This window comes from Porites lutea, chromosome 2 (assembly GCF_958299795.1).
Source record: "Porites lutea chromosome 2, jaPorLute2.1, whole genome shotgun sequence".
NCBI classification, from domain to species: Eukaryota; Metazoa; Cnidaria; class Anthozoa; order Scleractinia; family Poritidae; genus Porites; species Porites lutea.
This window is the reverse complement of record NC_133202.1, coordinates 38,932,150-38,955,723: the sequence shown is the minus strand read 5'-3', so window position 1 is coordinate 38,955,723 and position 23,574 is coordinate 38,932,150. Positions and strand designations below refer to the sequence as shown.

Below are 23,574 nucleotides of genomic sequence, written 5' to 3'. Positions count from 1 at the left end.
TTGAAAACGCTATAATTACTAATCGTATTGCGTTTTTAACATCCAGACTTCTATCAAAATTGAACGCGCTGGTATACGATTTGGAAGCTGAAACCTCAAATCGTTTAGTTAATTCTCTCAGTTTATTTCATTCGAGTACAATTGGTTTTTCCTTGTAAGTAAAGAGCTCTTGAGTCAACGCATTGAAAAGGCGGGACTATTCATTATTGTTGCGTATACTTACACAAGAAGCTTTCAAGCCACGACCTTACCAATGTCAATTTGTGTCAACATTCTCTGCACTTTTTTATCTTTCGCTGACTATCTTGTTTTGACTGGACATTTTCTAGATCTATGTACCTGAATTTTGGAGTTGAAGCTAATTTTCTTATTACGATATAGAGTCGAGGGAAAACTTCTAATGTCATGATAATTCTTGTACGCAATTGGATTTTTACCCTGCAAAGCGCTTTCTTGGCTTCCTGCAGTATTACACACAAAACTACAGAAGAAAATCAAACGCGCTCTAATTTTTTCTATCAACGATGTCTACAACAGCTTCATCAAATTCTAAGATCTAGTATGTTATATCTCCGGCGTTGTACCTTTGGCTCGAGTTGGTGGAACGGAGGTGTATATTGCAAGAGTTCGCGGCTCCTGCCCAAGTTAACTGAACCACATTTGAATTGAAACAATGAAGGGCAACATCTACAACCTGACCTTGGGCTGCAAGTGTGGGTAGATTATACATCTATCTGCGAGGAAAATCTTTACCTGAAACGTACGCCCCCAAAGTGATATTCAATAGGTGAGTACGCTTAACGCAAACTCACAAATCCCCACGCTAACCGTTCAGATGTGTTGAAAGTCCAGGGACGCATGAAATCAGTGATCCTCTATCTCCCGCAGTCATTATGAAGTACTTTACCCTCGTATGAAATGTAACCTGAAACAGTAGAATTTCGAATTAAAAAATGTAACCATTTGCAGCTGCATGTTAAAAAGAAATATTTTCACACTTTCTAATCACGATGATCACGGTGGTGTAAATTTCTGGCCGTGGATTTTTATAACGTGAATGTTATGTCATAGCAACCGATGTATATGCGTTATTGGCCAAGCGTGAGGTCAAGATGTGTTGGATATAATGGCCAAGTTTTTTGTGTGTTTTTGTGAACCTAGACGAAGTCGAGGCCAATAAAAACGTAAGAACGAGGCCCGATATTCAGCCATGTTGGCCGAACAAGCTTGGTCAATAAAGGATTTATTTTATGGTCAAAACGAAATCAGGACAAAGCGGAAAATCCCAAGAGGGAAAGAGAGGCCCATTTTGCCCGCTCGGGTAGGCAATCAGAATGCATTTGAAACTGGAATAGTTTTATTTTGAATGAACAATCCGCCTGACTTTACCCGTCAATTTCGACGGACAGTTTCAAGACGGGATTGTCCCTTCCAGATAGCCTGTGTACAGCCGCCCCCTCCCCTCAGAAAAAATCAGAGAAGGGGTGTCTGCGGGGAGGGCGCGACCGGCTAGCCTCAGACGGATAATCCATCTCTAACTCTAGCTTGAAAACGGCCAATAACAAAATTCCCGTGTCCAGTGTTTTTAATGATAGCGAAGGACTGTATGGAACGACTGTCTGCCGTTGCCTTGTCCGTAGGCCTCATTATTACGCGCGGCTTATGCGTTTCGGGTCACGTGGTCCTAGCGAGTTTGCCACCGGATTGCCTTGACCGAGATTGCGTGGGAAGACGCCGTACAGGGGCTAGGCATGGCAATGTCTACCGTGGCGTCAGAGAAAAACAGGGAAATGTTGTTTATCGGCAACGTGTTTTACAAACAGTGACATCTCTGCGTGTTGTTTTAATAGTGTTTTGAGGGCACGACCTCATGAAAATCACAAATATTAATCCCCAGCAAGAAGCCACACTTTCGCTATGGAAAAAATTAATTAGTTCCCTGAGAGTGCCGGAAATGGAGCCTAGGTCTTGGTCAACACACTTAAAAGGCGCTTCGCCTAACGTGCGTGCGGAGTCACACTAGCCGGGAAATAAAAAACGCAACCATAAGTGAGTTTAGCACCTCCCATAAAAGTAGCAAATCTAGGAAACAGTTTCTTTTACCGTTAACTCTTTTTTACTCTATTTACGGCTAACGGTTAAAATTTTTCCCTTTTTTTACGACTATCGACTAAATTTTTGGCCGTTTTACGCCTATCGGTTAACCCCATTGAGACCCTCAATTTAAGGAGGCTTGATGGAATTAAGAATCCTATGAAGTCTCTGTTGCCTTGACGCTGCGTTTGTTCTTGAGTTCCACTAAGATCCCTTTTTTTTCACAATGAGAAGGCATGAGCAACAAACCATATGGCGTCTTCAGAAGCTATCTATCTAAGAAAGAATGAGCGGGCTGGATACAAGATTGTAAAGCCGAGTGCGGAGGCCTGGGGCCCGTTTCTCGAAAGTCCCGATAATTAACGGGCCAGTAAAGCTGTTGTTGTTTACATGCAAGATAGAGGTTTCAATAGTTTTGCATCTAACATGATAAAACTATCAGTTAATTAAACAAAATGGAATATTTTGCTAGCCAGGACCCGCGCTTTAATTCTTTTTATTTCGATTTGATTTCGGACGCGAAAAGTTATCGGGACTTTGGAGAAACGGGCCCCTGGCTCCTAGCTCCTCGCTTCGCCGCCACTGGCGCGTTATCTCCCGCGATGGACGGCCCGAAGAAGAGAAGGCTTCTCACAAGATTATTTTTCTCTGAGACAGCATGTATATAATTTCACGAAATTCTAGAAAGCTGGGAGTCACTTGGGAAAACTGTCGCGTAAATTTTATGTAATCATAAAGCTGGACACGACCTAGACATGCACCTCAAATTATAAGTGTAAGTTATAGATGATTTGTATACGAGGCACCATTAAGCACAATGAACTAAAACAGACATAGGGTTACCTTAATTAAACTTCTGCTTTCAGATGTATCCGAAATGAAAACCTAGAACCTTGCAAGTAGTTTAAATTTTCTCTCAATGGTACTTCACATCAGAAAGGCAAACAAGGTGAATAGATAACCAATATTGAAGGTGATCAGTGCCGGTCTGAGGCCAAAAAAACAGGAACATTTGTTTAACTTCTGATTTTGCGCATAAAATAATTTAACAACATTGTATCTTTTGAAGGGCATTCTTGCGATTCAACTTCGCGGCCATGACAACCGATTTACTGATAGTATAATTCTGTTGCTACTCCACAAACACTAAATTGAAGTCGTATTTGCGCTATAATGAGTTTTATATATTTTTTTTTGGCCTAAGGAAACCGACTCCAGACTTTACAAGCATATTGTACCTACCCTTACCCCTACTGAGTGGAAATATTTCGAGTGGCACTCAACATAACTTCAACAAACATGAATACGTAATAAGAACAAAGTTGACATGGCGCGTCAAACGACTTCACATTTCGAGAAAATAAGAGAAATGTTGAAACACTCTTGCCTAGTTTTTTAACTGACGAGGGTAGACTGTTCTGGAGAGCTGTACCGTTCGTCTGGGACTTCAATAACTAATAAGACATATTTAGTAGGAATCAAACACTAGATTTAATTCTGATTCATTATCTTATGTACAAATTTTGACAGCATGTTTTCTTATTTACATACACTTTCTTCCTTTTATTCAGTCCAACAAAAATAAAAAACAAACAACAAACAACAACGGCGTACTCATGCGTGGATTAGAGAGCGCCCTCAGGGAAGAGCCCAGCCTTTATCCAATTCAATTCTCAGGAAGATCTCTCTTCTAGAGCTTAAGGCTATGTTCACATTATACAGGATAACTTTTGCGCCTCCACGAAAATCATACCAGATAAGGCTTCCGTTCACACACAAATTTTAAAGTGGTTTTGGCGGCGCGATTTCTGTGGCGAAGAGAAAAAGCTGCCGCGCCGATATCTAAAGTGGAGAGTCACATATCGGATACGTGATCATACCATACCGGATGGCTTTTCGAGTCGGCACGAAAAACTATCTGGTAGAGTGTGAACGTAGCCTTAATTTTTGGTCAACGACGCTTTCACATTTCTTTAACAAGTAAATAAATATTACATAGAAAACTGGTCAGTCTCCCGGTCCTCTCTTTCTGAATCCCTCCTACTGCTTATGATATTACACTATTATATCTTGAGAAAAGAGCCCACGTTTGTAATGAGTAGTGGCGCCGGGAAACTTCGGCGTTCATCTCAGGCTAACATTATTATGGCTCCAAAAGTTACATTCGCTGTTGTTAATATCAACAGCATATGATTTTCTGATAAGCACACTCCCTGACTTTCATTCTGTTCAGCAAAGATTACAAAAACAAAAGAAAAAACAAAAACAAAACAAACGACATACGAGAGATGCTATCTAACACCACAGTATAACTTGACTTTAAAATCTAATGTTGTAAAACAGAGACACAAGTTGCAAGAGCTTTGGTGTATAAAGAAAAGGGCTATCAGCTGTTAAATAATCCTGGGAGAAAAACAACAAAACGGAAACATGGAATATATCTAATAGGATAGTGAGAGCATTTTGCTTGAAATATTTCTGAACTTTTTGTCTCGATGCATTAGCATAGCGTACTTAAGTCATAAAAATTAACCCCGAATATGTAAGTTTGTCTCAAACTGTCTTGAATAGCTCAAAATATCGCTGTGCAGGAAAATACAGAGCACAATATAAGTAGGCTGAAACCAGAATGGTCGCTGCCAAAGAGATTTGATTCTCATTTTCACATTATGTGACTCTTAATAAACGCTAGTCTTCACTAAAATTAATCAGTGTTAATGACGTTGAACTGTCACGTTGTTGTAAAAACTTTTGTCAACATTGGCGGCTTCCTTTCTTCTAATTATATCAATTGACTCTTATTCCGTGTGACAATAAACGAGCAAACATACAAACTACACCTCATGTTACATAGTTAGAGCTTCTTCACTCAGAGCCACTGATGTTAACTAAGCCTGTGTAGTAAGCGTGCAAAAAAAAAATCGCTTTTTGCTCTCGTCCCAACTTTCTCGACGAGCTCGCTTGCTGCGCAGGCTTATGTTAACTTCGCCAAATTATTGTACAAACTAGTGCTAAAATAAACGGTATGCTTTCATCTCTTCAAGCACAAAACAAACAAAGAAACAACGACACATTATAGAAGATAGTTATGGATCCTATAGCTACTCACTGATGTTACTTACACCACATTGTTCTACTAACAGCATGACATGTGGATAAATTGACTTTCATTAAAAAATAAGCAAACAAACTACAACATAATTATCTTTGAGAAGGTTTATGAAGCTCCTTTAGTCACTGTCAAACTTAATGGAGTTAACGCCAGTGTTTATTTGTCCTCCTCTGTAACTACCTCTCTTCTTCTTTGTCTTTTCGTGTCGAAATGACTTGCCTGCAATGGTTACAGATTACAATAATATTACTTACACAGAAAGTCAATTAGTAAAGATGGGGCAGCATACGCCACTTCCACATTTCCCATAATGCACCTTATTTGCCCCCCAAAATTTTGCATAACCTTTGATTTTCATTTCTCCTGGGTATACAGCCGTCCCAAGAGAATAGAAAACATCGCTTATGCAAAATTTTTTGGGGGAAATAAGGTACATTATGGGAATTGTGGAAGTGGCATATAAATTGTTAGCACCCTGGTGCTAAATTCTGGTTATTGACCTGATTGGTCAATCATTAAGTCCCGATGACATTGGTCGTGTCTTAGTTAAGCCGTGATATTATAGGCTATGATGACTTTAAATGTGTGTGATTGGTGCGTTTCGATCCGTCTTTCGTCAAAGTTTAATGCTCGTTTATTGCTAATCAAACGACACTATCACAAGATAACGAGATACATTTCACTGAAGATGAATACCAGGCATGTCGTCGAAACATCCGTCATTTTCAACACAAGTCCTATTCAGCACTACACTCCCCCGGACGATCATATTTCACTCCTGGGCTTAACCCATTTTGCTGGGCTACAATATAAGGCAAACAACGCGACGGGCGACGCTTGAACCCCGGACCTCCAGATCCGGAGTTCGAGGTGTTAACCACTCGGCCACACACGCCTCCACTGTGACAATATACACTGTAAACCACTGGGTTACCATTCCACACCAGTGTGTAATCCTTGTACATGAACATGGAGAGAATACCTCCTTAAGCATCATCACATGATCTACATTAATTGGGGGAACAAAACAATAACATTCAAACATCTTTGTTCTCACCTTTAACAAATTTAAGGTCTTTGTTTGCTTTTTCTCCCCAGTCTCCTCTCGAGCCCATCTAGAAAAAAACAAACAGGTAATTTTAATTAAAAAAGGATAGTTACTATTAACTTGTATTGTTCCACTGTTCACACAATATGACAGGTATGTGCTTCGTGATTTTCACGCTACTTCTTGATAAACTCTTACTCGGTGCTTAATTTTTTCTGTTCCCTTGTGAATGGCTAAAAGAAAAAGAGTGTGTGAGAGAGAAAAACACTGGCCGAATAAAACCTTGTAACAAACGCTACTTAAATAAGCTCCTACAATTCACTGTACAACACATGAACGATGTAGAAAACTACCGCACATGTGGCTACAGACTAACCACTGACAGTTAACTCCATCAAACTGTATTTTCCATGGCTTTATCAACCTATAAATTTTCTACCAAACTTTTCTGGGGCTATCTTGATTTCTAATGGCTAGATAACATTGCTGGCTGGCAAGCAAAATCACAAGAGACAGAGGGTCAAGAGCAAGTGCCCAGTGAAGGGAAGTTGAGGGCACAGTGGAGTTATGTTTGACCTCGAAATAAAATTACAGCAGTCTATCTTACATTGTTTGTTGTTGATGTGACCGATTCACACTGCGCAGTTATGTTGAATCAGGGTCAAACATAACCCTTCTTTGCCCTGTGTAAGGTCTCCTTTCTTTCCTCACTTTATTCTCTTGTGGGTCAATTGTGCACCACCTTATTACTGTAGTGATTTCCAGATGAATAGCTTTACACCAAATACCCTGTTCCTACTCAATCGCAACAGCATGATAGAGCAGGGCTTAAAAATGTCCCATCCAGTAGTAAGGGATGAGTGGATTTTCTTGCTGGACAAGTACAGTAATGTTTACCATTCACTTTTCCAATAGGCAAGGGTCCAAGCAGAAAAACCTCTCACTAAATCATTAACCCTTGAAACCCTGAGATCAAAATTTGAATTCTCATTTGTTGACCCTATTCATTTCCTACAGAAGTAGTGGGGAGAAGCTGATAAAATATCAAGAAAGTCTTGTGTAACCATGTCCATAATTCTCATGACCACTCTGTTTTACAAAGCATTGATATTACAAGGAGAAATTCGACACTGGTCACTCTTAGGGCTTAAAAGGTTAACTAAATGAAGCAAGAAGCGGTCCTTGGCAGGCTAAGTGTGAGAGGTGCTTTCCCAAAGGACATGTTGAATTCAAGTTTTTTTTTTGAGCTCTCAGAGGGGATATTTAAAGACCAAAAGGAAAAATTCTTACCTTAGCTTCAAAACTGTTGTCTTGTAGCCTTGGATCAACTGTAATCTCATCTTCTTTTACTCTTTTAAATGGAGTCTTTTCCTAGGAGGATAAATGTAATATACCATACATTCAACAGCAGGGAAGGATAATGTTTGGATGTTTAGTTTGTACTGGCTGGTCTAGCTAAAGTTAAGTTTCAAAATATATACTCAACTTAAATACAGCTGTAATCACAAACAAAATACTGATGTAAAAGCAACATTCCATTACAAGAGACCATGAATGGTAAGAGAAAAAAACAGTCAGCTGTTTACGGCTATTCAAGGGCACATCCAGTAGACTGTGTTCTGAAATAGGAATGGATGGAATGAAGACTAGAAATTCCAAATTTGTAACATCTATAAATCAGCTTGAAATAAGTTGCATGAAGCATTCTAGTGGTCCAAAAAGCAAACTGGAGGGGATTTATTACAAAATTTCTGTGTATTCTTATCAGGTTCTGGAGAACGATTCATCAAATGCATCCTAAGAATGGCAAAAGAATTGACTTTTGGGGCTGCAAGAAACAGATCCAGCAAATGATATGAACAGGACTCTGACACAAGACCTCTGGACTGTTCATGTCAATTGAAAGTCAGATGCACTGACCACTGGGCCAAACTACACCTACAACCTCTATTGGCTAATGCTAAGCCTAAGTTAACATGGCACCGCACAAATTTTCTACTGGTTGAAAATTTGTGTTTTTGGGTGTTCTGTAAACACAGAACCACCTTAACTGTGCAAAACTTTAGATGCCTAGCTGTTCAAAATTCCTGGTAAACAGAGTGAAAATATTGAACGGTCCTGAGTGAATGAAGTGTCTGGTCTAATTTTTCAGCTAATCAAAAGTTTGTCTTGTGCTGGGTGAAAGTAGCCTTACAATAGCCTGAGTTTATTTCTCAGAGTCAGATGACTGTTAATCAGTGGCAGATCCAGGAAAGGGGCCTGGGGGGACCCGGACCCCTTATTTTAGCCCAAAACAGAGGCCAAAAGGGCCGAAAAAAATTTTTTTTGCAGTCCGCCCCCCCCTCCCCACCCCCCTCAAGATCTCAAGGTCTGGATCTGGCACTGTTATTGGCAGACTATAAACAAAACATTTTACTGTTAAGCGTCTTTTACCAAGGTGCTTACCTGCTTAACTTTTCCATTCTTTTGATTTATGGCAGGCGTAGATGTTGCTGAAAGGTTAAGAACAAGGTGGTTATAATATTACATGTTATTGTACAATGTACAGTGTATTTAAAAAAAATAAGCAACTTAAATTTGCTCTTTTTAAGAATATTTTCTTTTAATCAATTTCAGTACCAATATTGTTTATAAACAATAAATTATTGATTCTTTTACATACATGTTATTTTTAACATAATGCTGCATTTAGTTATGTGAGCGTATTTTTATTTATTTTTTATTTATTTTTCATTTTTTTATTTTTTTTTATTGTAAATAACTTAGATATATATACTTTTTACTCAAATATTGTAACATAAGATATGTATTTTTTATCTTGTGTGGAAATAAAGACTATTATTATTATTATTATATTATAATTTTCCCATAGTAAAATTAATCTATTGCATCAATAATTACATTACTTATTGAAAACAGAAACAGTCTTGACCTTATAAATACCAAAGTCTCCATCAAAACTCATCTATTCTATATTAAAACAATGTAGCTAATTAGCAGTACCTTGGGGTGTCGTAATTTTGGAAACATCAGATGAATTCACTTTCCCTTTTCTGTTCTTCTTCTTGGATTTTGATTCATTTTCATTCTCATCATCATTTGATTCCTCATCAGATGAAGATTTTGAAGAAAACTTTTTAGCATTAGGTTTTGATGAGTTATCATCTTCCTCAGAGTCAGAACTGTTAGTTGATGATTCAGCCTTTTGAGCTTTATTTACTTTTGACTCTTTAACTTTCTTTGATGGTTGCTCCTCTTCCTCAGAGCTTGATTCTGATGAAGATTTCTTTGGTTGAGGTTTTGGCAATTTTTTCTCATCTTCTTCAGAACTAGAGCTTTCTTCAGATGATTCAGGTTTTTTACTTTTTGAAGAGTCTGATTTCTTAACATTTTTTGGTGGTTCCTCCTCTTCAGAACTTGACTCTGATGATGATTTTTTAGGTTGGGGTATCGGCATTTTTTTCTCCTCATCTTCAGAACTTGAGCTGTCATCAGATGATTCAGCATTTTTAGTTTTATTTGTCTTTGATCTTTTAACCATTTTTGTTTGTTCTTTTTTCTCAGCACTTGATCCAGACGATTTTTTAGTTTGAGCTTTAGGTTTCTTCTTCTTATCACCATTTTTGTCATCATCAGCACTTGAACTGTCATCAGATGATTCAGCTTTTTTAGTTTTATTTGTCTCTGGTTTTTTGACCTTTTTTGTTTGTTCCTCTTCCTCAGAGCTTGAATCTGATGATGACTTTTTAGTTTTAGCATTAGGTTTCTTTGTCTCCTCCTCATCAGCATTTTCTTCATCAGAGCTTGAACTCTCATCAGATGATTTAGCTTTTTTAGCTTTATTTGCCTCTGGTTTTTTGACCTTTATTGTTTGCTCCTCTTCCTCAGAGCTTGATTCCGATGATGACTTTTTAGTTTGAGCTTTAGGTTTCTTCATCTTCTCATCTTCATCATCTGAACTTGAACTATCATCAGATGATTCAGCTATTTTATTCTTAACTGTTTCTGATTTTTTAACATTTTTTGCTGGTTCCTCCTCATCAGAACGTGATGCAGATGATGCTTTCTTCACCTTAGATTTTGGTAGTTTTTTCTTCTCATCGTCAGAGCTTGAACTTTCATCCCTCTGATTTTTTTTCTCATTTTTTGATTCTGCCACTCTCTTTGGGGGTTTTTCCTCATCAGAGCTGGAATCAGATGATGATTTCTCACCATTAGGCATTGATATTTTTGCTTCCTCGTCCTCAGACATCGAACTATCATCTGAATCTTGTTCTTTTTTGTTTCCCACCGTTTTTAATTTTGCAGTTTTCCTCTCAGGCCCCTCTATGACAGACCTGGACTCTGATGAAGACTTTTTTGCCTTTCCTTTTTGTAACATTTGTTCATCCTCTGAACTTGAGCTGTCATCCGATGAATTAACCTTTTTCTCCTGTTGTACTCCATTCACTTTTGGTTTTACTTTGTTTTTTACTGTTTTCTGTTCTTCCTCTGATTCATCAGAGCTGGATGACTCTGTTTAACAGAATACAAAAACAACATCCATTTTACCAAAGGCACAACAAAGGAGGAGACAACCAGAGGATTGCTAAAGCACATGGAAACTAAAAAAAAGTTACAAAACTTATCAAAATTTTAGGTGAATCTTTGCTGAAGTCACTATGTACATTTTTTTCATCACCTTACGGATTTCTTAGAAAAGGCAATCTGCTACATTAAAATTAACTTCAATTTTGAAAGAGCTGGTTAAACTTGGTAGCCTTCGCAGTTGCAGGTCTTCTTATCAGTCATCCAAAAGCAAAATTTCTGGTGAGGGGCATGCCTTTTTTAGCTATTTTTTACAGTTCAATATTGCATGTACCACAAAGAGTATCTCCTATACTTCAACAATCAGATATTACTGAATTTGTACATGTAACTCATTTAGGACATGAGAAACATATGTTCGTGACAAAAAAAAAATGTAAACAATGATTCAGCTACTTTTCTAGAGCAGCATAATTTTACTTAATACACACATAAATTTTTACATTGATAACAGGTTTGTTTGGAAAAACACAAGGGCAGAATGAGACACCAATACTGGGATATTTCATGTGCAAATTAAGAAGGAAAGATGGATTGCAAAGTAACACACAATCGTACATTCAGGTCAAAAACAAACTTCAATTCACATTAGTTAGGAAAAAAAAAAACAAACAAAATCAGTCAGTGTAAGTACTCAATATTGCCACCATCACAGAAGAAAAACAATATCTTACCTGAATCTGATGACTGTTGCTTCCTCCGTTTTGCTTGTGGTTCCTTGCTACCATCATTCAACTTCCTTTTACCAAGTCTTTGTCTAGAGCTAATAACAAGCACATGAAACAGCTTTTACTTACAAAGAGGTATGTCATGGTTTATGCAAACTCAAAAAACTGTTACACCTGATCTTTTCCTTCTTAAATTATTCTTAATTTGTTTATAGTTCATCATCATTAATATAATTTTTAGTCTTTTTCTATTATTTTTATAAGCTACATGTACAGTGTACACTCTACCATATTTTTGAAGTTGAGCTCTTCCTTAACCCTTTAAGCCCCAGTAACCACAAACAAATTCTCCAAACTGATCTCCATACATTTCCTTCAAGAATTAGTTGAAAGAATTTGATAAAAGATCAAGGCATTTTTACTTGGGTGATCATTTTATTAATTCGCAGAGCTTGCCTGTTGATAGTGTATGGATATTGTTAGGAGAAAATTGATCTTGGTCACTATTGGCACTTAAAGGGTTAAGATAACTTTGCATGTTGCAAAGGAAAGAAGAAATAGTTAAAGTAATGGTATAGATGCACATGACACAAGGAGGCCCACACAGTTAGATTGATTGTCCCCAACCACCCCACCTGACCTGTGTCCCAATGGGATACTATTCCTTTACAGGGATATGCCTCTAATTATTTAGCACCAGAACCTATTTATTCCCTTGGATGAGTAGACAAATGGTGGAGTAATGTTTGTTGCCTAATTAACTGGTGATAACAAACTTGCAATATAATTACATGTACATGTATGTGTAATACATGTATGTATATTAACACAACTTGGGGTAAGTAATTAAATAACTATTACTGCGAAACTCATAAAACTGTAAACACTGGAAAGATTTATGGAATGTTTTTGTGTTTGGAGCAAAAAACCTATAAGGCACCAATAAGTCTCCTTTTTGCAAATTTAAATGTCCTTAAATTTAGTATTGTTCTGCCTAGACTAGTTAACGCTACCAGTGGACCACTTTCTTGTGTGTTATATTTGTAAATATTTTTCTAACAGTTGAGTTTTTTGAGTTTTGAAAACTGCCTGATTGCAAGGCATGAACCCAGACAACTAAGACATCACACATCCACTCTCATAATCAAGACGTACCTTAAGAAGGCATTATACCACTGAACAATATCACAGTCATCCTGTTGGCGCACTTCCTGTTAAAATAAAACCGCAACAGAGAGTTTTAAAACTTGTGCTTTAGTTTGCCATACATTACAGTACTAAGAAAGGAAACCTGACATAAACAGAATGATAAATGGACAAAGATATTTGAAACAAGAAGCTTACACAGGATTAATTTATCTAAACAAGACCAGTTACTCCTTAATAGTGTTGTATCATTGCCCCAAGCTGTGACTGTTTTGCTTGTCATGGTGACAAGAAAAAAAATTGTTGGCTAACACTATAGCAGGGATGTCAACTCTTTCGAATAATCTGGGAGACTCCAGATTTTTTGAACCGTTTCTCCCGGTCTCCAGATCAGAGTCTGAAATCTCCCGGATAATCGCCGAAGTTTGCCATTTCTTGTAGATTCGACTTCCTGACAATAGCATTTCAAATATTTTGCGTTGTTTGAGCTGTTTTACCGTTAACATCGAACGTTTCCTCACAAATTCAGGTATACCATTGCAATATAAGCAATAATGTGATTTGATGGGAAGTAAACCAGTCAGGTCAAATGTTACTTCCAACAACATCCTTTTCGCGCGTTTTTTTTTCTCACAAATGACGTAATGTGCCGTGTATTATGACGTCATCTATCATCCATTCCCCATCAATTCTCAATATTTGAAGACATGGGGTGTTGACATCCCTGACTGTAGTGAAACGCACCTATTAGACAACCTGTGTTTAATGGTCATGTGCCAAGCCATAGTAACTCAGTATTAGTTAACACACTTTGTTTTTTAAATAATTTGCCTCTTTCACCCTAGCTTGCATCATAGATGTAATTTCATACTTCAGTTAGTAACATCTGTGAAGCAGTGCCAAGATCATTGTTCTGGGTGCCAAATGGACTCAAGGCCATTTCAAATTTCCTTCAACCTGATTGGCAAATTAACAATGGCTTCTTTGAAAGACCAATCATGATGTGTACTCTAATCCTGGTACACAGGTGGGGGCCCAGAACAAGGATATCGCCACTGTTTCACAGACGTTACTAACTGGGGTTTAATTGTGTCTGCAAGGCAGGCTACGTTCAACCCTGCTGGTTATCTTGGTATTAGGCTTGACATATTGGGAACGCTTCCCAATTAGATAACAACAGTGGGACAGTCACATTCAGGTAACATCGAACAAAGTGTCCTGTTTACTTTGTTTTTTCTGGCAATAAAAAGTTATAATGCTTGCAGTACTGTGTATTGATTTTAAAAGAAACAGTGATGGGACTTTTGTAGGCACTTTTGTTTTACACCATAGTATGCAACCTTAAGGAAATAGCAACAATAACTTACTAAAATCATGACTACTAAACAAAATAATAAAGAGATTAAATGGGCATGTTTTAGTAAAGTTAAACAGGAGGTGATGTGGTCTGAAGATTTCCCCACCATAAATCCAACTGTTACTGAAATCATTTCAACAAAACGGATCAGCACCCTCAAAAAATTGAAAATATTTCCAGACAGCCCCCAAACATATTAACAATCAACTTTTAATCTAATACAGTTCCTCAAAAGCAGACAGCGAACATAAAGAAAGTTCGAGTACGGAAACATCCTGGAAACACCTTGAACGGACCTAAAAAATAATTTATTGCATACTACTTCAAAATTCGAATTTTATCACCATTCATGCCTCGTGGCAGTCGGAATAACCAAAACATCCACCCTATAACACTTAACTTACCACAGTTGTTTCTTTCTTGAACGACTTAGCAGTTTTTACCAGCTTATTTTGAAGCAAAAATGAGTAAATATGCGAGTATACATCACTAGGTACAGCCGCCATCTTGCCCTCATGGAGCACGTGGTCTCCTGCTCTTTTGGTAACATCGCTGGTAACTATTCTTCACGCACAGGCATCCCAAGCTCCAAATACGGGCTTTGTTGTATATGTATTATATTGTGCGTATATAAACTTTGAAACACTGCGATCTTTACAGGGGGAAACGATTGCTTATGTAACGTACTACGCATATGACGACATTTATTGAAAGAAACGGCTTCTTTCTTTTTTCATGTTATGGGTTTCAGTGACCGGTTTGCGCCGGCGTGGTTATTATGGGACGCTTCTAAACAAATTTAATTACAAACTATAATATTTCCTCGAGTTTTGTGTTCGCATAACGGTAGGTTTGGCCCGGGGAAATCAGGAAGGGTGGGGGTGAAGAGAGCTCTCCCGTGTCAAAATCAAAGTGCGAGTTAGTGAATACTGTACTGAATGCCGTAATCACTAACCAGGAGCCCATCAAATTGAAGGGCTCCTGTCACTAACTTGTTTTGTTTCTTGTCTCATCTTCCCCGGTATTAACACAGCAGCTTTCATTCAATTCTAAATGGACCAATCTAACCGGCTCACCTCAGGAAAATTGACTCTGTTTAAAAAAAACTTACAAATACGTTTATTTCGGAGGTTATCAGTTATCTGTAACAATCTAAGCTACACAACACACATTGTTTCCTTGTATTTTCCATGACAGACTGGTGATCTTGATGATTCATAATGACTATACTGATGTAAATTATTAATCATTTTAAATTATACATAAGTGATGTTTTTCCAAAACGAAAACTACTAGAGCTTCCTCCCTCCTTAATTAATCCCTCCAATGTTTTTTCTTTTCTTTTTCGGTTGGTGCCATTAGGTGATTTTAATACGAATAATAATATAAAAATTAAAATCAGCGATGTTTCTAATTTTCAGCAATGCTATTTCACGATCGATACGTGCCATCATATTATTGTTAAATATCGGTGGTCATTATTGCACGCTTAGACCAATAATTAATGGATTTCAAGTGATACTTTATTGTTATAACAACCTATTAAATGATTGCGGTTTGTGGCAAATTTAGCAATGATGCTACTGAAACCCTCTGTAGGTTTTATTCGTAACCCAGGTTATGAGTGTCCGTGATTAACAGCTTTTTATAGTTGAAAACTTGCTCAACCGTTCTATTCTGTTTTGGCTTTTTGTGCACCAAGGCGCCATATTTTCGTTAACTTAAATTATTTTTCGAACCGCGGTTCCTTTTTGCCTTGGTGAGAGAAATGATCATTCGTAGGAATTTCTTCGGAACATTGTTGGCATTGTTGTTATATGTGCAGCGTCTTCAAGGTAAAGCAAAAGTATTTTTATTTTCACAATTTTTTTTTTCGTCAATGTATGCATTTTTTAAGTTCCGACGATTGAACAGAATGGTGCACATTACACTAATACTCCTATCTGATGGACTCTACAAATTTTTCTCCCTTTAATACTGACCCTTTGAATAACCCGCATGTTTCGTAAGACTGATCACAGCGAACAGGAGCAAGAGTGCTACATCTGTTCACCTTGTAATATCAAAAAGGGCGATATTCTTTCCGTCTGTAATTAGTTTTTTATTAGCCTGAGTATCAGGCCTTTCTGGGGAAATGGGGAAAGATGGAAGCGAAAAAGGGAGAGCTAGTCTTTTATTGTTTTAATACACTTCTTTTAACGTTACTTTTTAGCCCAAGAACCCAATGAAATACCAAGATTTGTGCAAAATCAGTTTATCGCGTCATTTAAAGAAGAACAACCAATAGGTAAGAGTTTTGTGACGTATATATTTTTCGCCTGGAAACTTTTCTTAAGCAATCAGAACAGTCGGTGACTGAGATTTTTCAGACGACTGAAAACAGGCATCATTTTCGAGGCACAATCCATATTTTCCTATGCACTTGTAACTGTTACCATATTTACTGTATTACAGTTTGAAAATCCGCCTCGCAGCGTAGGTCAATATCGCTCTACGTTATTGCGTATGTCAATGGTTATTCTCTCAAGACAAACACTCCTTCCTCTTTGAGATTTACTTTTGCTCTAAATCCACTAAATCCTATGCTTGGGGTTGTAATTATGGTTTGCATTAACAGAGTGGAAGTCCAAAATAAGTCAATTTTACTAGAAATATAAGTCCTCTCGCTAACTTGGGTCCTCTTTATCATTTGACATCAGGTACAAAGGTAACCCAAGTTTCTGCTACTGACGAGGAAAGTAATGATATACTTTATGAGATCGGGGCTGATGGGGCAGGGAAGTTCAACATCAATAGTGCTAACGGCTGGATAACCTCTAAAGTTGTTATTGATAGGGAGGTATGTATAGCAGTTTGCGTTTCAAAGCTAAGTCACTGTATCTTAGAGGACCCCTTTCACGAATTTGTCAAAATTCCAACGGTGGCAACGGCCTCCAAATTGAGTGATGAAACATAAAATACCCCTCAAAACATTAAAAGAAGGTATAAATAACGCACAAAAAATGCACAAAAGGAGGAACAGATGCACAAACTTGAAGAAAACTGAAATAGATTGCAATAGACCTTATTCACGATGCCCGCCATCTTTGCAAGTGTTTAAGGACTGATGGGATAAAAGCAATGTCACGTGGTTTCTCAGGGGGCAAACAAGTGATAAAATCTGCCAATACAAGAAATCGCGGTCGAGTTTGTTTATTCTGGACCAAAAGAAAACGAAGAACTTTTTATCTTGAAGACGCTAATGGCAAGTTCAGTTAGTGAAACTGTTCATTGTAATTTTATTTGGAAGCAATAGCCACCGTAGATGTCCGTTCAGCATGTAATAATGACGTAAAACTTGCCGAAACTCGAACTGTACATTTTGAATGACTATTAAATCGTCCTCTTGTTTTGATAGAATTGACCCCTGAGAAACTACGTGGCATTGCTAATATCCCATAGATCCTAATGCGCATGCAAAGATGGTGGGTATCGTGAATAAGGTCTATTATATTGTGGTTTTTGAAAACTTGTTAGCCTAACAGTTTTTCAAAGTTCACTATTGTTGTTTGTAATGTATGATCTGGTTTGATCTAATGCTTGGGAGACTTATTTGTTTGACTTGAAGCTGTGGTTTTCTCATTTAAGTAATTTCTCAAGTTCCATAGCGAAGAAGGTGGCGTCGTTGGCATGAGCAAAATAAACTGACAGCCGTGACACTTGAGCCCCTTTAAACGGACTTATACTAGAGTTTAGCGTTAAAACAGTGAGTGTGGGCGGGCAAAACCTTCAAACTTTTTTGAATTATATATTATTAGCTGAAAAAAGTTTAGAAGCGTAAAACGAAATTGATGAACAAAACCATTTACTTAATTAATTAAACGTTAAATTAAAGAGAAAGACTATCCTCATTCTCATAACTCCATGTAACGCCGAGATTTCGGCGTATTGAAACTTAGTCACCAGCGAACCCTTAAATGTATACTCAACTGGTTATATGTCAGAATTGATTAGGCATAGCAGAGAAAATTTGATAAACTTTGTGTCTTCCTTTGAAGAAACTCAGTCATATTAGTCTAACCTTGCCTGCGTAACAAGCGTTTCCGATCAATTGATTGCGCGAAAGTTGACGAATCCGCGTGGAAACGCGGCAAACTCTAACTAACTCTAACCTGAATACAATTTTTTGTTCACAGAAAGCCCAAGACCAAAGCATCACATTCACAGTGTATGCTTCCGATGATGTTAATGGACCCAGTGCCAGGGTAAAGTGTTTCTGGCCGTCAAGTTAGATATATATTATTAAGTATCAAGACCAGAAGACAGCCTATGATCATTTCTTGATTGAATTTCAAGACAGGATTATCGTTTCTTAATTGAATTTAAGATTGGAGCATCAGCCACAGTCATTAAGGCTTTAAACTTTTACAGCCGTCGTAAGTCTTCAATGCAATCGAAATACTGTACTTCGTCTTAAAAATAAGAACAACAACAACAACAACAGCAACAATAATAATAATAATGATAATGATAATAATAACAATTTGCTATGTATCCAGCGGTAAATAAAACTGGTGAATATTCTAAGACAAACTGAGTGATGAGAATGGATCCTAACTCCAGTATGAAATCACCAATTCCAAAAAATATAGTCGCAAACTAACTTTGCTGAAGCATGTATCTAAATTTACTTCGATCGGATGCGGTGAAACTAGACAGTCCCAAGAGATGATCAACCGTTGGCCTTCGACTTAGCCTCCGAGCAATCTTCACTCGCATTTGGCTAGTGGAAGGCTTGCTCGAAGGCTATCTGAATGGGTGCAAAATGCACCATTTTCAGTTGCCCTCTTCTTTTCAGACTTCTGCGCAAGTGACGATTACCATTGATGATGTGAATGATAACGCTCCGGTATTTGAGAAAGCGTCCTATCAGGCTAGCATTCCAGAGGTGAGTAACATGACTAACATGAAGGTCTCTCTTAGACTTTCTAACTGATTCCGTTTTGGTTGGGTGATCGGTAAGACGGTACACCAGTCATCCCGTCCCTAATATAGGTCGCCCCCAGTGATGGAGATTGGATTGTCCTTATTGAGAAAGTAGTTTCAAAGGTCATTATTATTGCATGTGATCACCTACCTTTACTGTCTTTAAAACGCCTAAAAAGCGTAGGAAAAATGAAGAAAACAGACTTTTTCCCCCCAAAACCAGGATTCAGACAATCCTAGACAACAGTCCTTGGGACAGTACTGCAATATCCATGTTTTTCTGTCATTTCTCGGTTCCCTCTTAAAACAGTGCATCCTTTTCGAAAATTTCTTACAGTTCTCCCTCCCCCCACCCTATACAAAATTGAAACTCGAAAAAAATTCTGGATCCACGTGTCTAACATTGTTTGTGGGGTGAGGGGAGGGGTTGAACCTATGTGAATTGGAAAACGCCCCAGAAATGCAAAAGTGTCCCAAGACTTTCGTCCATGATTGTAATAGCCTTTGTTCTCAGATTATGCGGCTGACCCAGCTAATATAACACCTGACATCAGTCAAGTCTGGGGACGGGCAACAGCGTCCTATGGAAGGAGCACTTCAGCTTCAGAAAGGCGCAACAAACTTTTTAGGTTGTATGTAAGGATTTGGGGGGACCATAATAGCCGAGGGGACCTGTTCCTAATGGATCGTTGGAATATCGGCATGAACCATTTCTGTTTACCCAAGGCCATTTCGTTTACGGTCTGTTCACGAGGGTTCCGGTGTTTGTACCTATAGAGGTTCATCAGGTTTGACGTTAATTTTACCAGAGCCAGTTTTCAGATATGTAGGGACGAATTTTTAGGACGAAAATGAAGATGGACAGAAGCCACTGAAAATTTAAAACAAAACATCAGATCGCTTTGAAAAATTCCTTTGTTGTTAAAACATTTACCCAGGAAAGTTATTTACTCTTTATGGAGTTGTCAAAACAAAAATCTTCGGGATAAAAAAATTAAATGTCTCACTCAAAGCTACAGATGAGAATTGCGAGAGGGTGCTACAAAATGATAACTGTAATATTCCTGCTACTCTAATCCTTATAAGGCCAGCTCTAGGCCTTCATTGAGTTTGTTAAAGCCTGAAACAACTAAGGTTTATAGCGCACAAATAATTAAGTTTAACGTTACTTCTCGGCTGGGTGTGATGAGGTATTTTTGTAATCATGTCCACAGGACATCAGTCCTGTCAGTGAGGTGTTGACTGTGACAGCATCTGATGCAGACATCTCTGAGAACAGCAGAGTCACGTACTCAATCCAAGAAGGAAATGCGGTAAGTATCTACGTACGCTGCATGAAACTGCCAACAGAATCTCTCAGCTACTGTGAGGTTTTGCGCGTGCGGTGAATCCTGAGACCAGTCCGCGCGAAGTAACTCGTTCATGCAAACTGAAGAGAGATCGATCGACCATGCGTATCATTCACACCAACAAAACATGCTTAGTTAAACCAGTTTTAACAAAATGAAAATTGAATGATAGGCTTATGTACTGAGGATTCAAGTAAGTTTTATTTTTGTTCTTTCATTTGTCTAAAATTTGCAGTGGACAAAAATCAGCTTGTGAACAGTTCATTGGATGAAAACTATTTTTTACTGAACAGCTACAGTAGCTTTTAAACATTCATACGCTTGGCGTGATTGGAGCATAGGCCAGACTTCCTTCACTGTTTTTGATCATTGGAGCAGAACCAAAAAGAAAATAGCACGCGATGCATACGCCTGTCCACATAAAGCTTTTACTATTCTAGAATAATGATTTGACTGCAAAAAATTTATGCAAAATGTGCTCGTTGAATTTACCTTCTATATCCTTAATAGAGGCTTCGTTTTCTTGCTTCAGTTTTTTATATTATTGGAAGCTTTGCTTTGTTTGTTTTTTTTTGTAGGGAAATAAGTTTCATATTGAACTTTACTCTGGGACCGTAACTGTTATAAGGAGTTTGGATTACGAGTCGGTCAACAACTATACCCTCAAAATTATTGCTAAGGTTAGTGCGCAGTTTCTTTAAGTTTAAACATGTTCATTTGTACATCGTATAATATACCTCTTCCTAAACCTACGTAGTTTAAATGAAGTTAGCAAAGGAAGTAGTTCATCTATAGTTACGAAACTTTTGAGCTTTCTTCAAGGTTTTGACTACACGAGCCACTCAAAGAAAGGGTTTGTCGGGACACTTCAAGAGAATACAGCTATTTCGAGAAAGGCTGTCGGAATAAATGTGCACTTGACAATCCCGAAAGATAATATGGGATATGATCAGTACACTGTTCCTGACACTGTAGCTGTCGAGCTTACTTTTGTCGCTTTCCTTTAGCATTCGCAAACATACGTCCATGGCCTCTCGCGCCATTCTGGCAAATTTCTTTAAAGAACAGGCAACTGAAAACCACCCACAATACCTTTCGGGATTTTCGCGTGCCTTTTGTCCTACGATCGTTCTCGAAATAGCTGTATACCTCTAACGTACGCCCTATGCTGTTTGAGTGTAGCATGGGAAAAAGTTTGACGAACCAATCAGATGTCGTATCATTTTTGGACCATGTTTGACAATTTCTCTCAATCTCGTATCGTAGGCTTAGGCCTGATCTTTCTGCTGATGATCAATAGATACGGGCTTATTGTTATGTTTCTTTCATCAGGATAGTGGCCCCAATAATGGCCTCAATTCATCCACAACTCTGAATATCCTTGTTAAAGACGCTGATGATCTACCAGCCGAATTTTCACCTTCTTCATACTCAGCAGAAGTACAGGAAAATGCAGCGAAGGTTGTTTGTTGTTCTTATTAATCTAGTGTACAATACAACAGTTAGTTAGTGCAACACACAAGGATCTGAGATGAAGAAAAAATGACAACATTCAAGGGATCTGTAGCAGCTCCAGGGCATAAAAAATCGTCCCTCTTTGTATCAAATGATGGCCAGATTAGAGAGATTTGCTGAGCTTTGTTTATAAGGTGCAATGTTAAGACAGAGTAAGTTACAACAATCGCAAAGAACAGAAAAGAGGAACTTTGATTACACACAGAGCGCCTGTTGTCTTAAATAGGTGATAAAGATTACAAACTGTTAAATACTTTCGCAAACCTTAACTAGCCTATGTCATGTGCGTCAGGGTGCAAGATTTCGCACACCTAATAAATAATGACGCTGTTACATGGCAGCGCGGGGGTTAATTTTTGATTCTACAGCATTTGAAACGAATAGACCCTTTTTCAGTTGTGAGCTGAGTATCCTAGCCTTTGAGTGAATGTGAGGCTGAGGTTGACCTTGTTTTGATACAAATCTCTTTTCTTGTGGAAATTGTGCTTAAAAAATACCCCTTAGGATAAGAACAACATGATTTATCTAATAAAGCAGGAAGGGTTGTATCAAAACAAGGTCAACTCCAAACTCGATCGTTTCCATCTGTAACTGTAAAATTGTCTATTGTCAAAAATATACTTGGACTAAAAAACCTCATGTGCGCTAGCCATTTTATTGGGATTACAGTTGGCGTATTGTACTGTGTATTGTCTCTCTGTACCCCCATCCAATTGAAACAATCAACACTTACCGATCCTGCTTCACAAAGTAATACAGCCATAAATAGAACTATTCCGGTAATGCAACCTCGAAGGGTAGCCTGTCGTTCACGCTTTCCCCAAAATAGCGTCCGCCGAGCTATAACCGAACGTGTAATTATGGGCTGTACCTGCCTTTTAAATTGTTGATTACTGTGCACAGGGGACCTACGTCACCACGGTAACTGCCCGCGATGGAGACAAGACGCTTAATGCTCCAGTGGAATACTTGATAGATTCAGGTACACAACGGTAATTGTGATTTACAGCATAGCTACGATACCGGGGAGGTTACTAAGACGTTGCTTGGTTTTCATCGGCAGAAATTGGAAGATTCATTGGTTTTAAATCACTTGATAACACTTGATTGCGTTGGGTCGTGCGTCTTTTTTCATCTGGCACTGAATTTTTCGTCTTTAGTTTAAAGGCACCTGTGTGGGAAAGACTGGTGCAGAAAGAGAGCAAGATGGAATAAAGTATAATTATACCCTCGTTGCTCTTTCTTTTGCATAACCATTGTTTTCGATTTTATGGGTATTACAGTTTTCCTAAGAGAAGTTGAAAGCAATGCTTGCACATTTTGTTTTGGTGGGGGAGATGGAGGGGACAAACAAAGTGTATCATGGGCTTGTTAAAGATTCCACTCCGTTTCAGCTGAAAGGAAAATCAGTTACTGATAATTTCTGCCATTTTTTGTCCCTTTAGATACCAATCCCGGAAGCGTCTTCACGATCCTTGGTAATTCAGGTGTGATCACGGTCAATGGATCTTTAGATAGAGAGACTAAAAACTCTTTCACTTTGAGAGTTGGGGTAAGTGGCGCTACTTTAGAAACTACAAGAAACCTGGACCGAGTTAACTTTTGCAAAGACTTCTGGGACTGTGACTTAGGACGGGAAAAAATTGACCAATAGCTGACCTGCGAGTGGCCAGTAACGATGCCACAAACAAATGCCGGACATACTTCAAGTCTAGTTCCCTTTAGGCCCAGTT

General features: G+C 38.2%; 2 protein-coding genes across 2 annotated transcripts; one reads left to right on the top strand and one right to left on the bottom strand.

The window, feature by feature from the left end:
- Positions 1-3,561: 3,561 nt before the first annotated feature.
- On the bottom strand, positions 3,562-14,536 carry LOC140928568 (uncharacterized). The gene is made up of 8 exons (XM_073378337.1): positions 14,417-14,536; positions 12,665-12,720; positions 11,516-11,604; positions 9,258-10,769; positions 8,700-8,746; positions 7,545-7,625; positions 6,264-6,321; positions 3,562-5,425 (listed from the first exon to the last, which is right to left on the bottom strand). The coding sequence occupies exons 1-8, from the start codon at positions 14,516-14,518 to the stop codon at positions 5,325-5,327; spliced, it is 2,046 nt and encodes a 681-aa protein (XP_073234438.1). The 5' UTR covers positions 14,519-14,536; the 3' UTR covers positions 3,562-5,324.
- Positions 14,537-15,780: 1,244 nt separating this feature from the next.
- Positions 15,781-23,495, top strand: LOC140926176 (cadherin-7-like). The gene is made up of 10 exons (XM_073375961.1): positions 15,781-15,847; positions 16,225-16,299; positions 16,712-16,851; positions 18,188-18,256; positions 18,850-18,939; positions 20,192-20,290; positions 20,905-21,006; positions 21,659-21,787; positions 22,745-22,823; positions 23,287-23,495. Exons 1-10 carry the CDS (start codon positions 15,781-15,783, stop codon positions 23,493-23,495), a joined length of 1,059 nt encoding a protein of 352 aa, XP_073232062.1.
- Positions 23,496-23,574: the final 79 nt, after the last annotated feature.

Excerpts from the sequence above, each read along its gene's own strand:
- LOC140926176 (XM_073375961.1), top strand. The coding sequence starts at position 15,781 with ATGATCATTCGTAGGAATTTCTTCGGAACATTGTTGGCATTGTTGTTA. Across the intron at positions 16,852-18,187 it reads AAGTTGTTATTGATAGGGAG|AAAGCCCAAGACCAAAGCAT; the intron begins GTATGTATAGCA and ends TTTTGTTCACAG. Across the intron at positions 21,007-21,658 it reads CCCTCAAAATTATTGCTAAG|GATAGTGGCCCCAATAATGG; the intron begins GTTAGTGCGCAG and ends TTCTTTCATCAG.
- LOC140928568 (XM_073378337.1), bottom strand. The coding sequence starts at position 14,518 with ATGGCGGCTGTACCTAGTGATGTATACTCGCATATTTACTCATTTTTG. Across the intron at positions 10,770-11,515 it reads GCAACAGTCATCAGATTCAG|AGTCATCCAGCTCTGATGAA; the intron begins GTAAGATATTGT and ends TCTGTTAAACAG. Across the intron at positions 7,626-8,699 it reads AGAATGGAAAAGTTAAGCAG|GAAAAGACTCCATTTAAAAG; the intron begins GTAAGCACCTTG and ends TTATCCTCCTAG.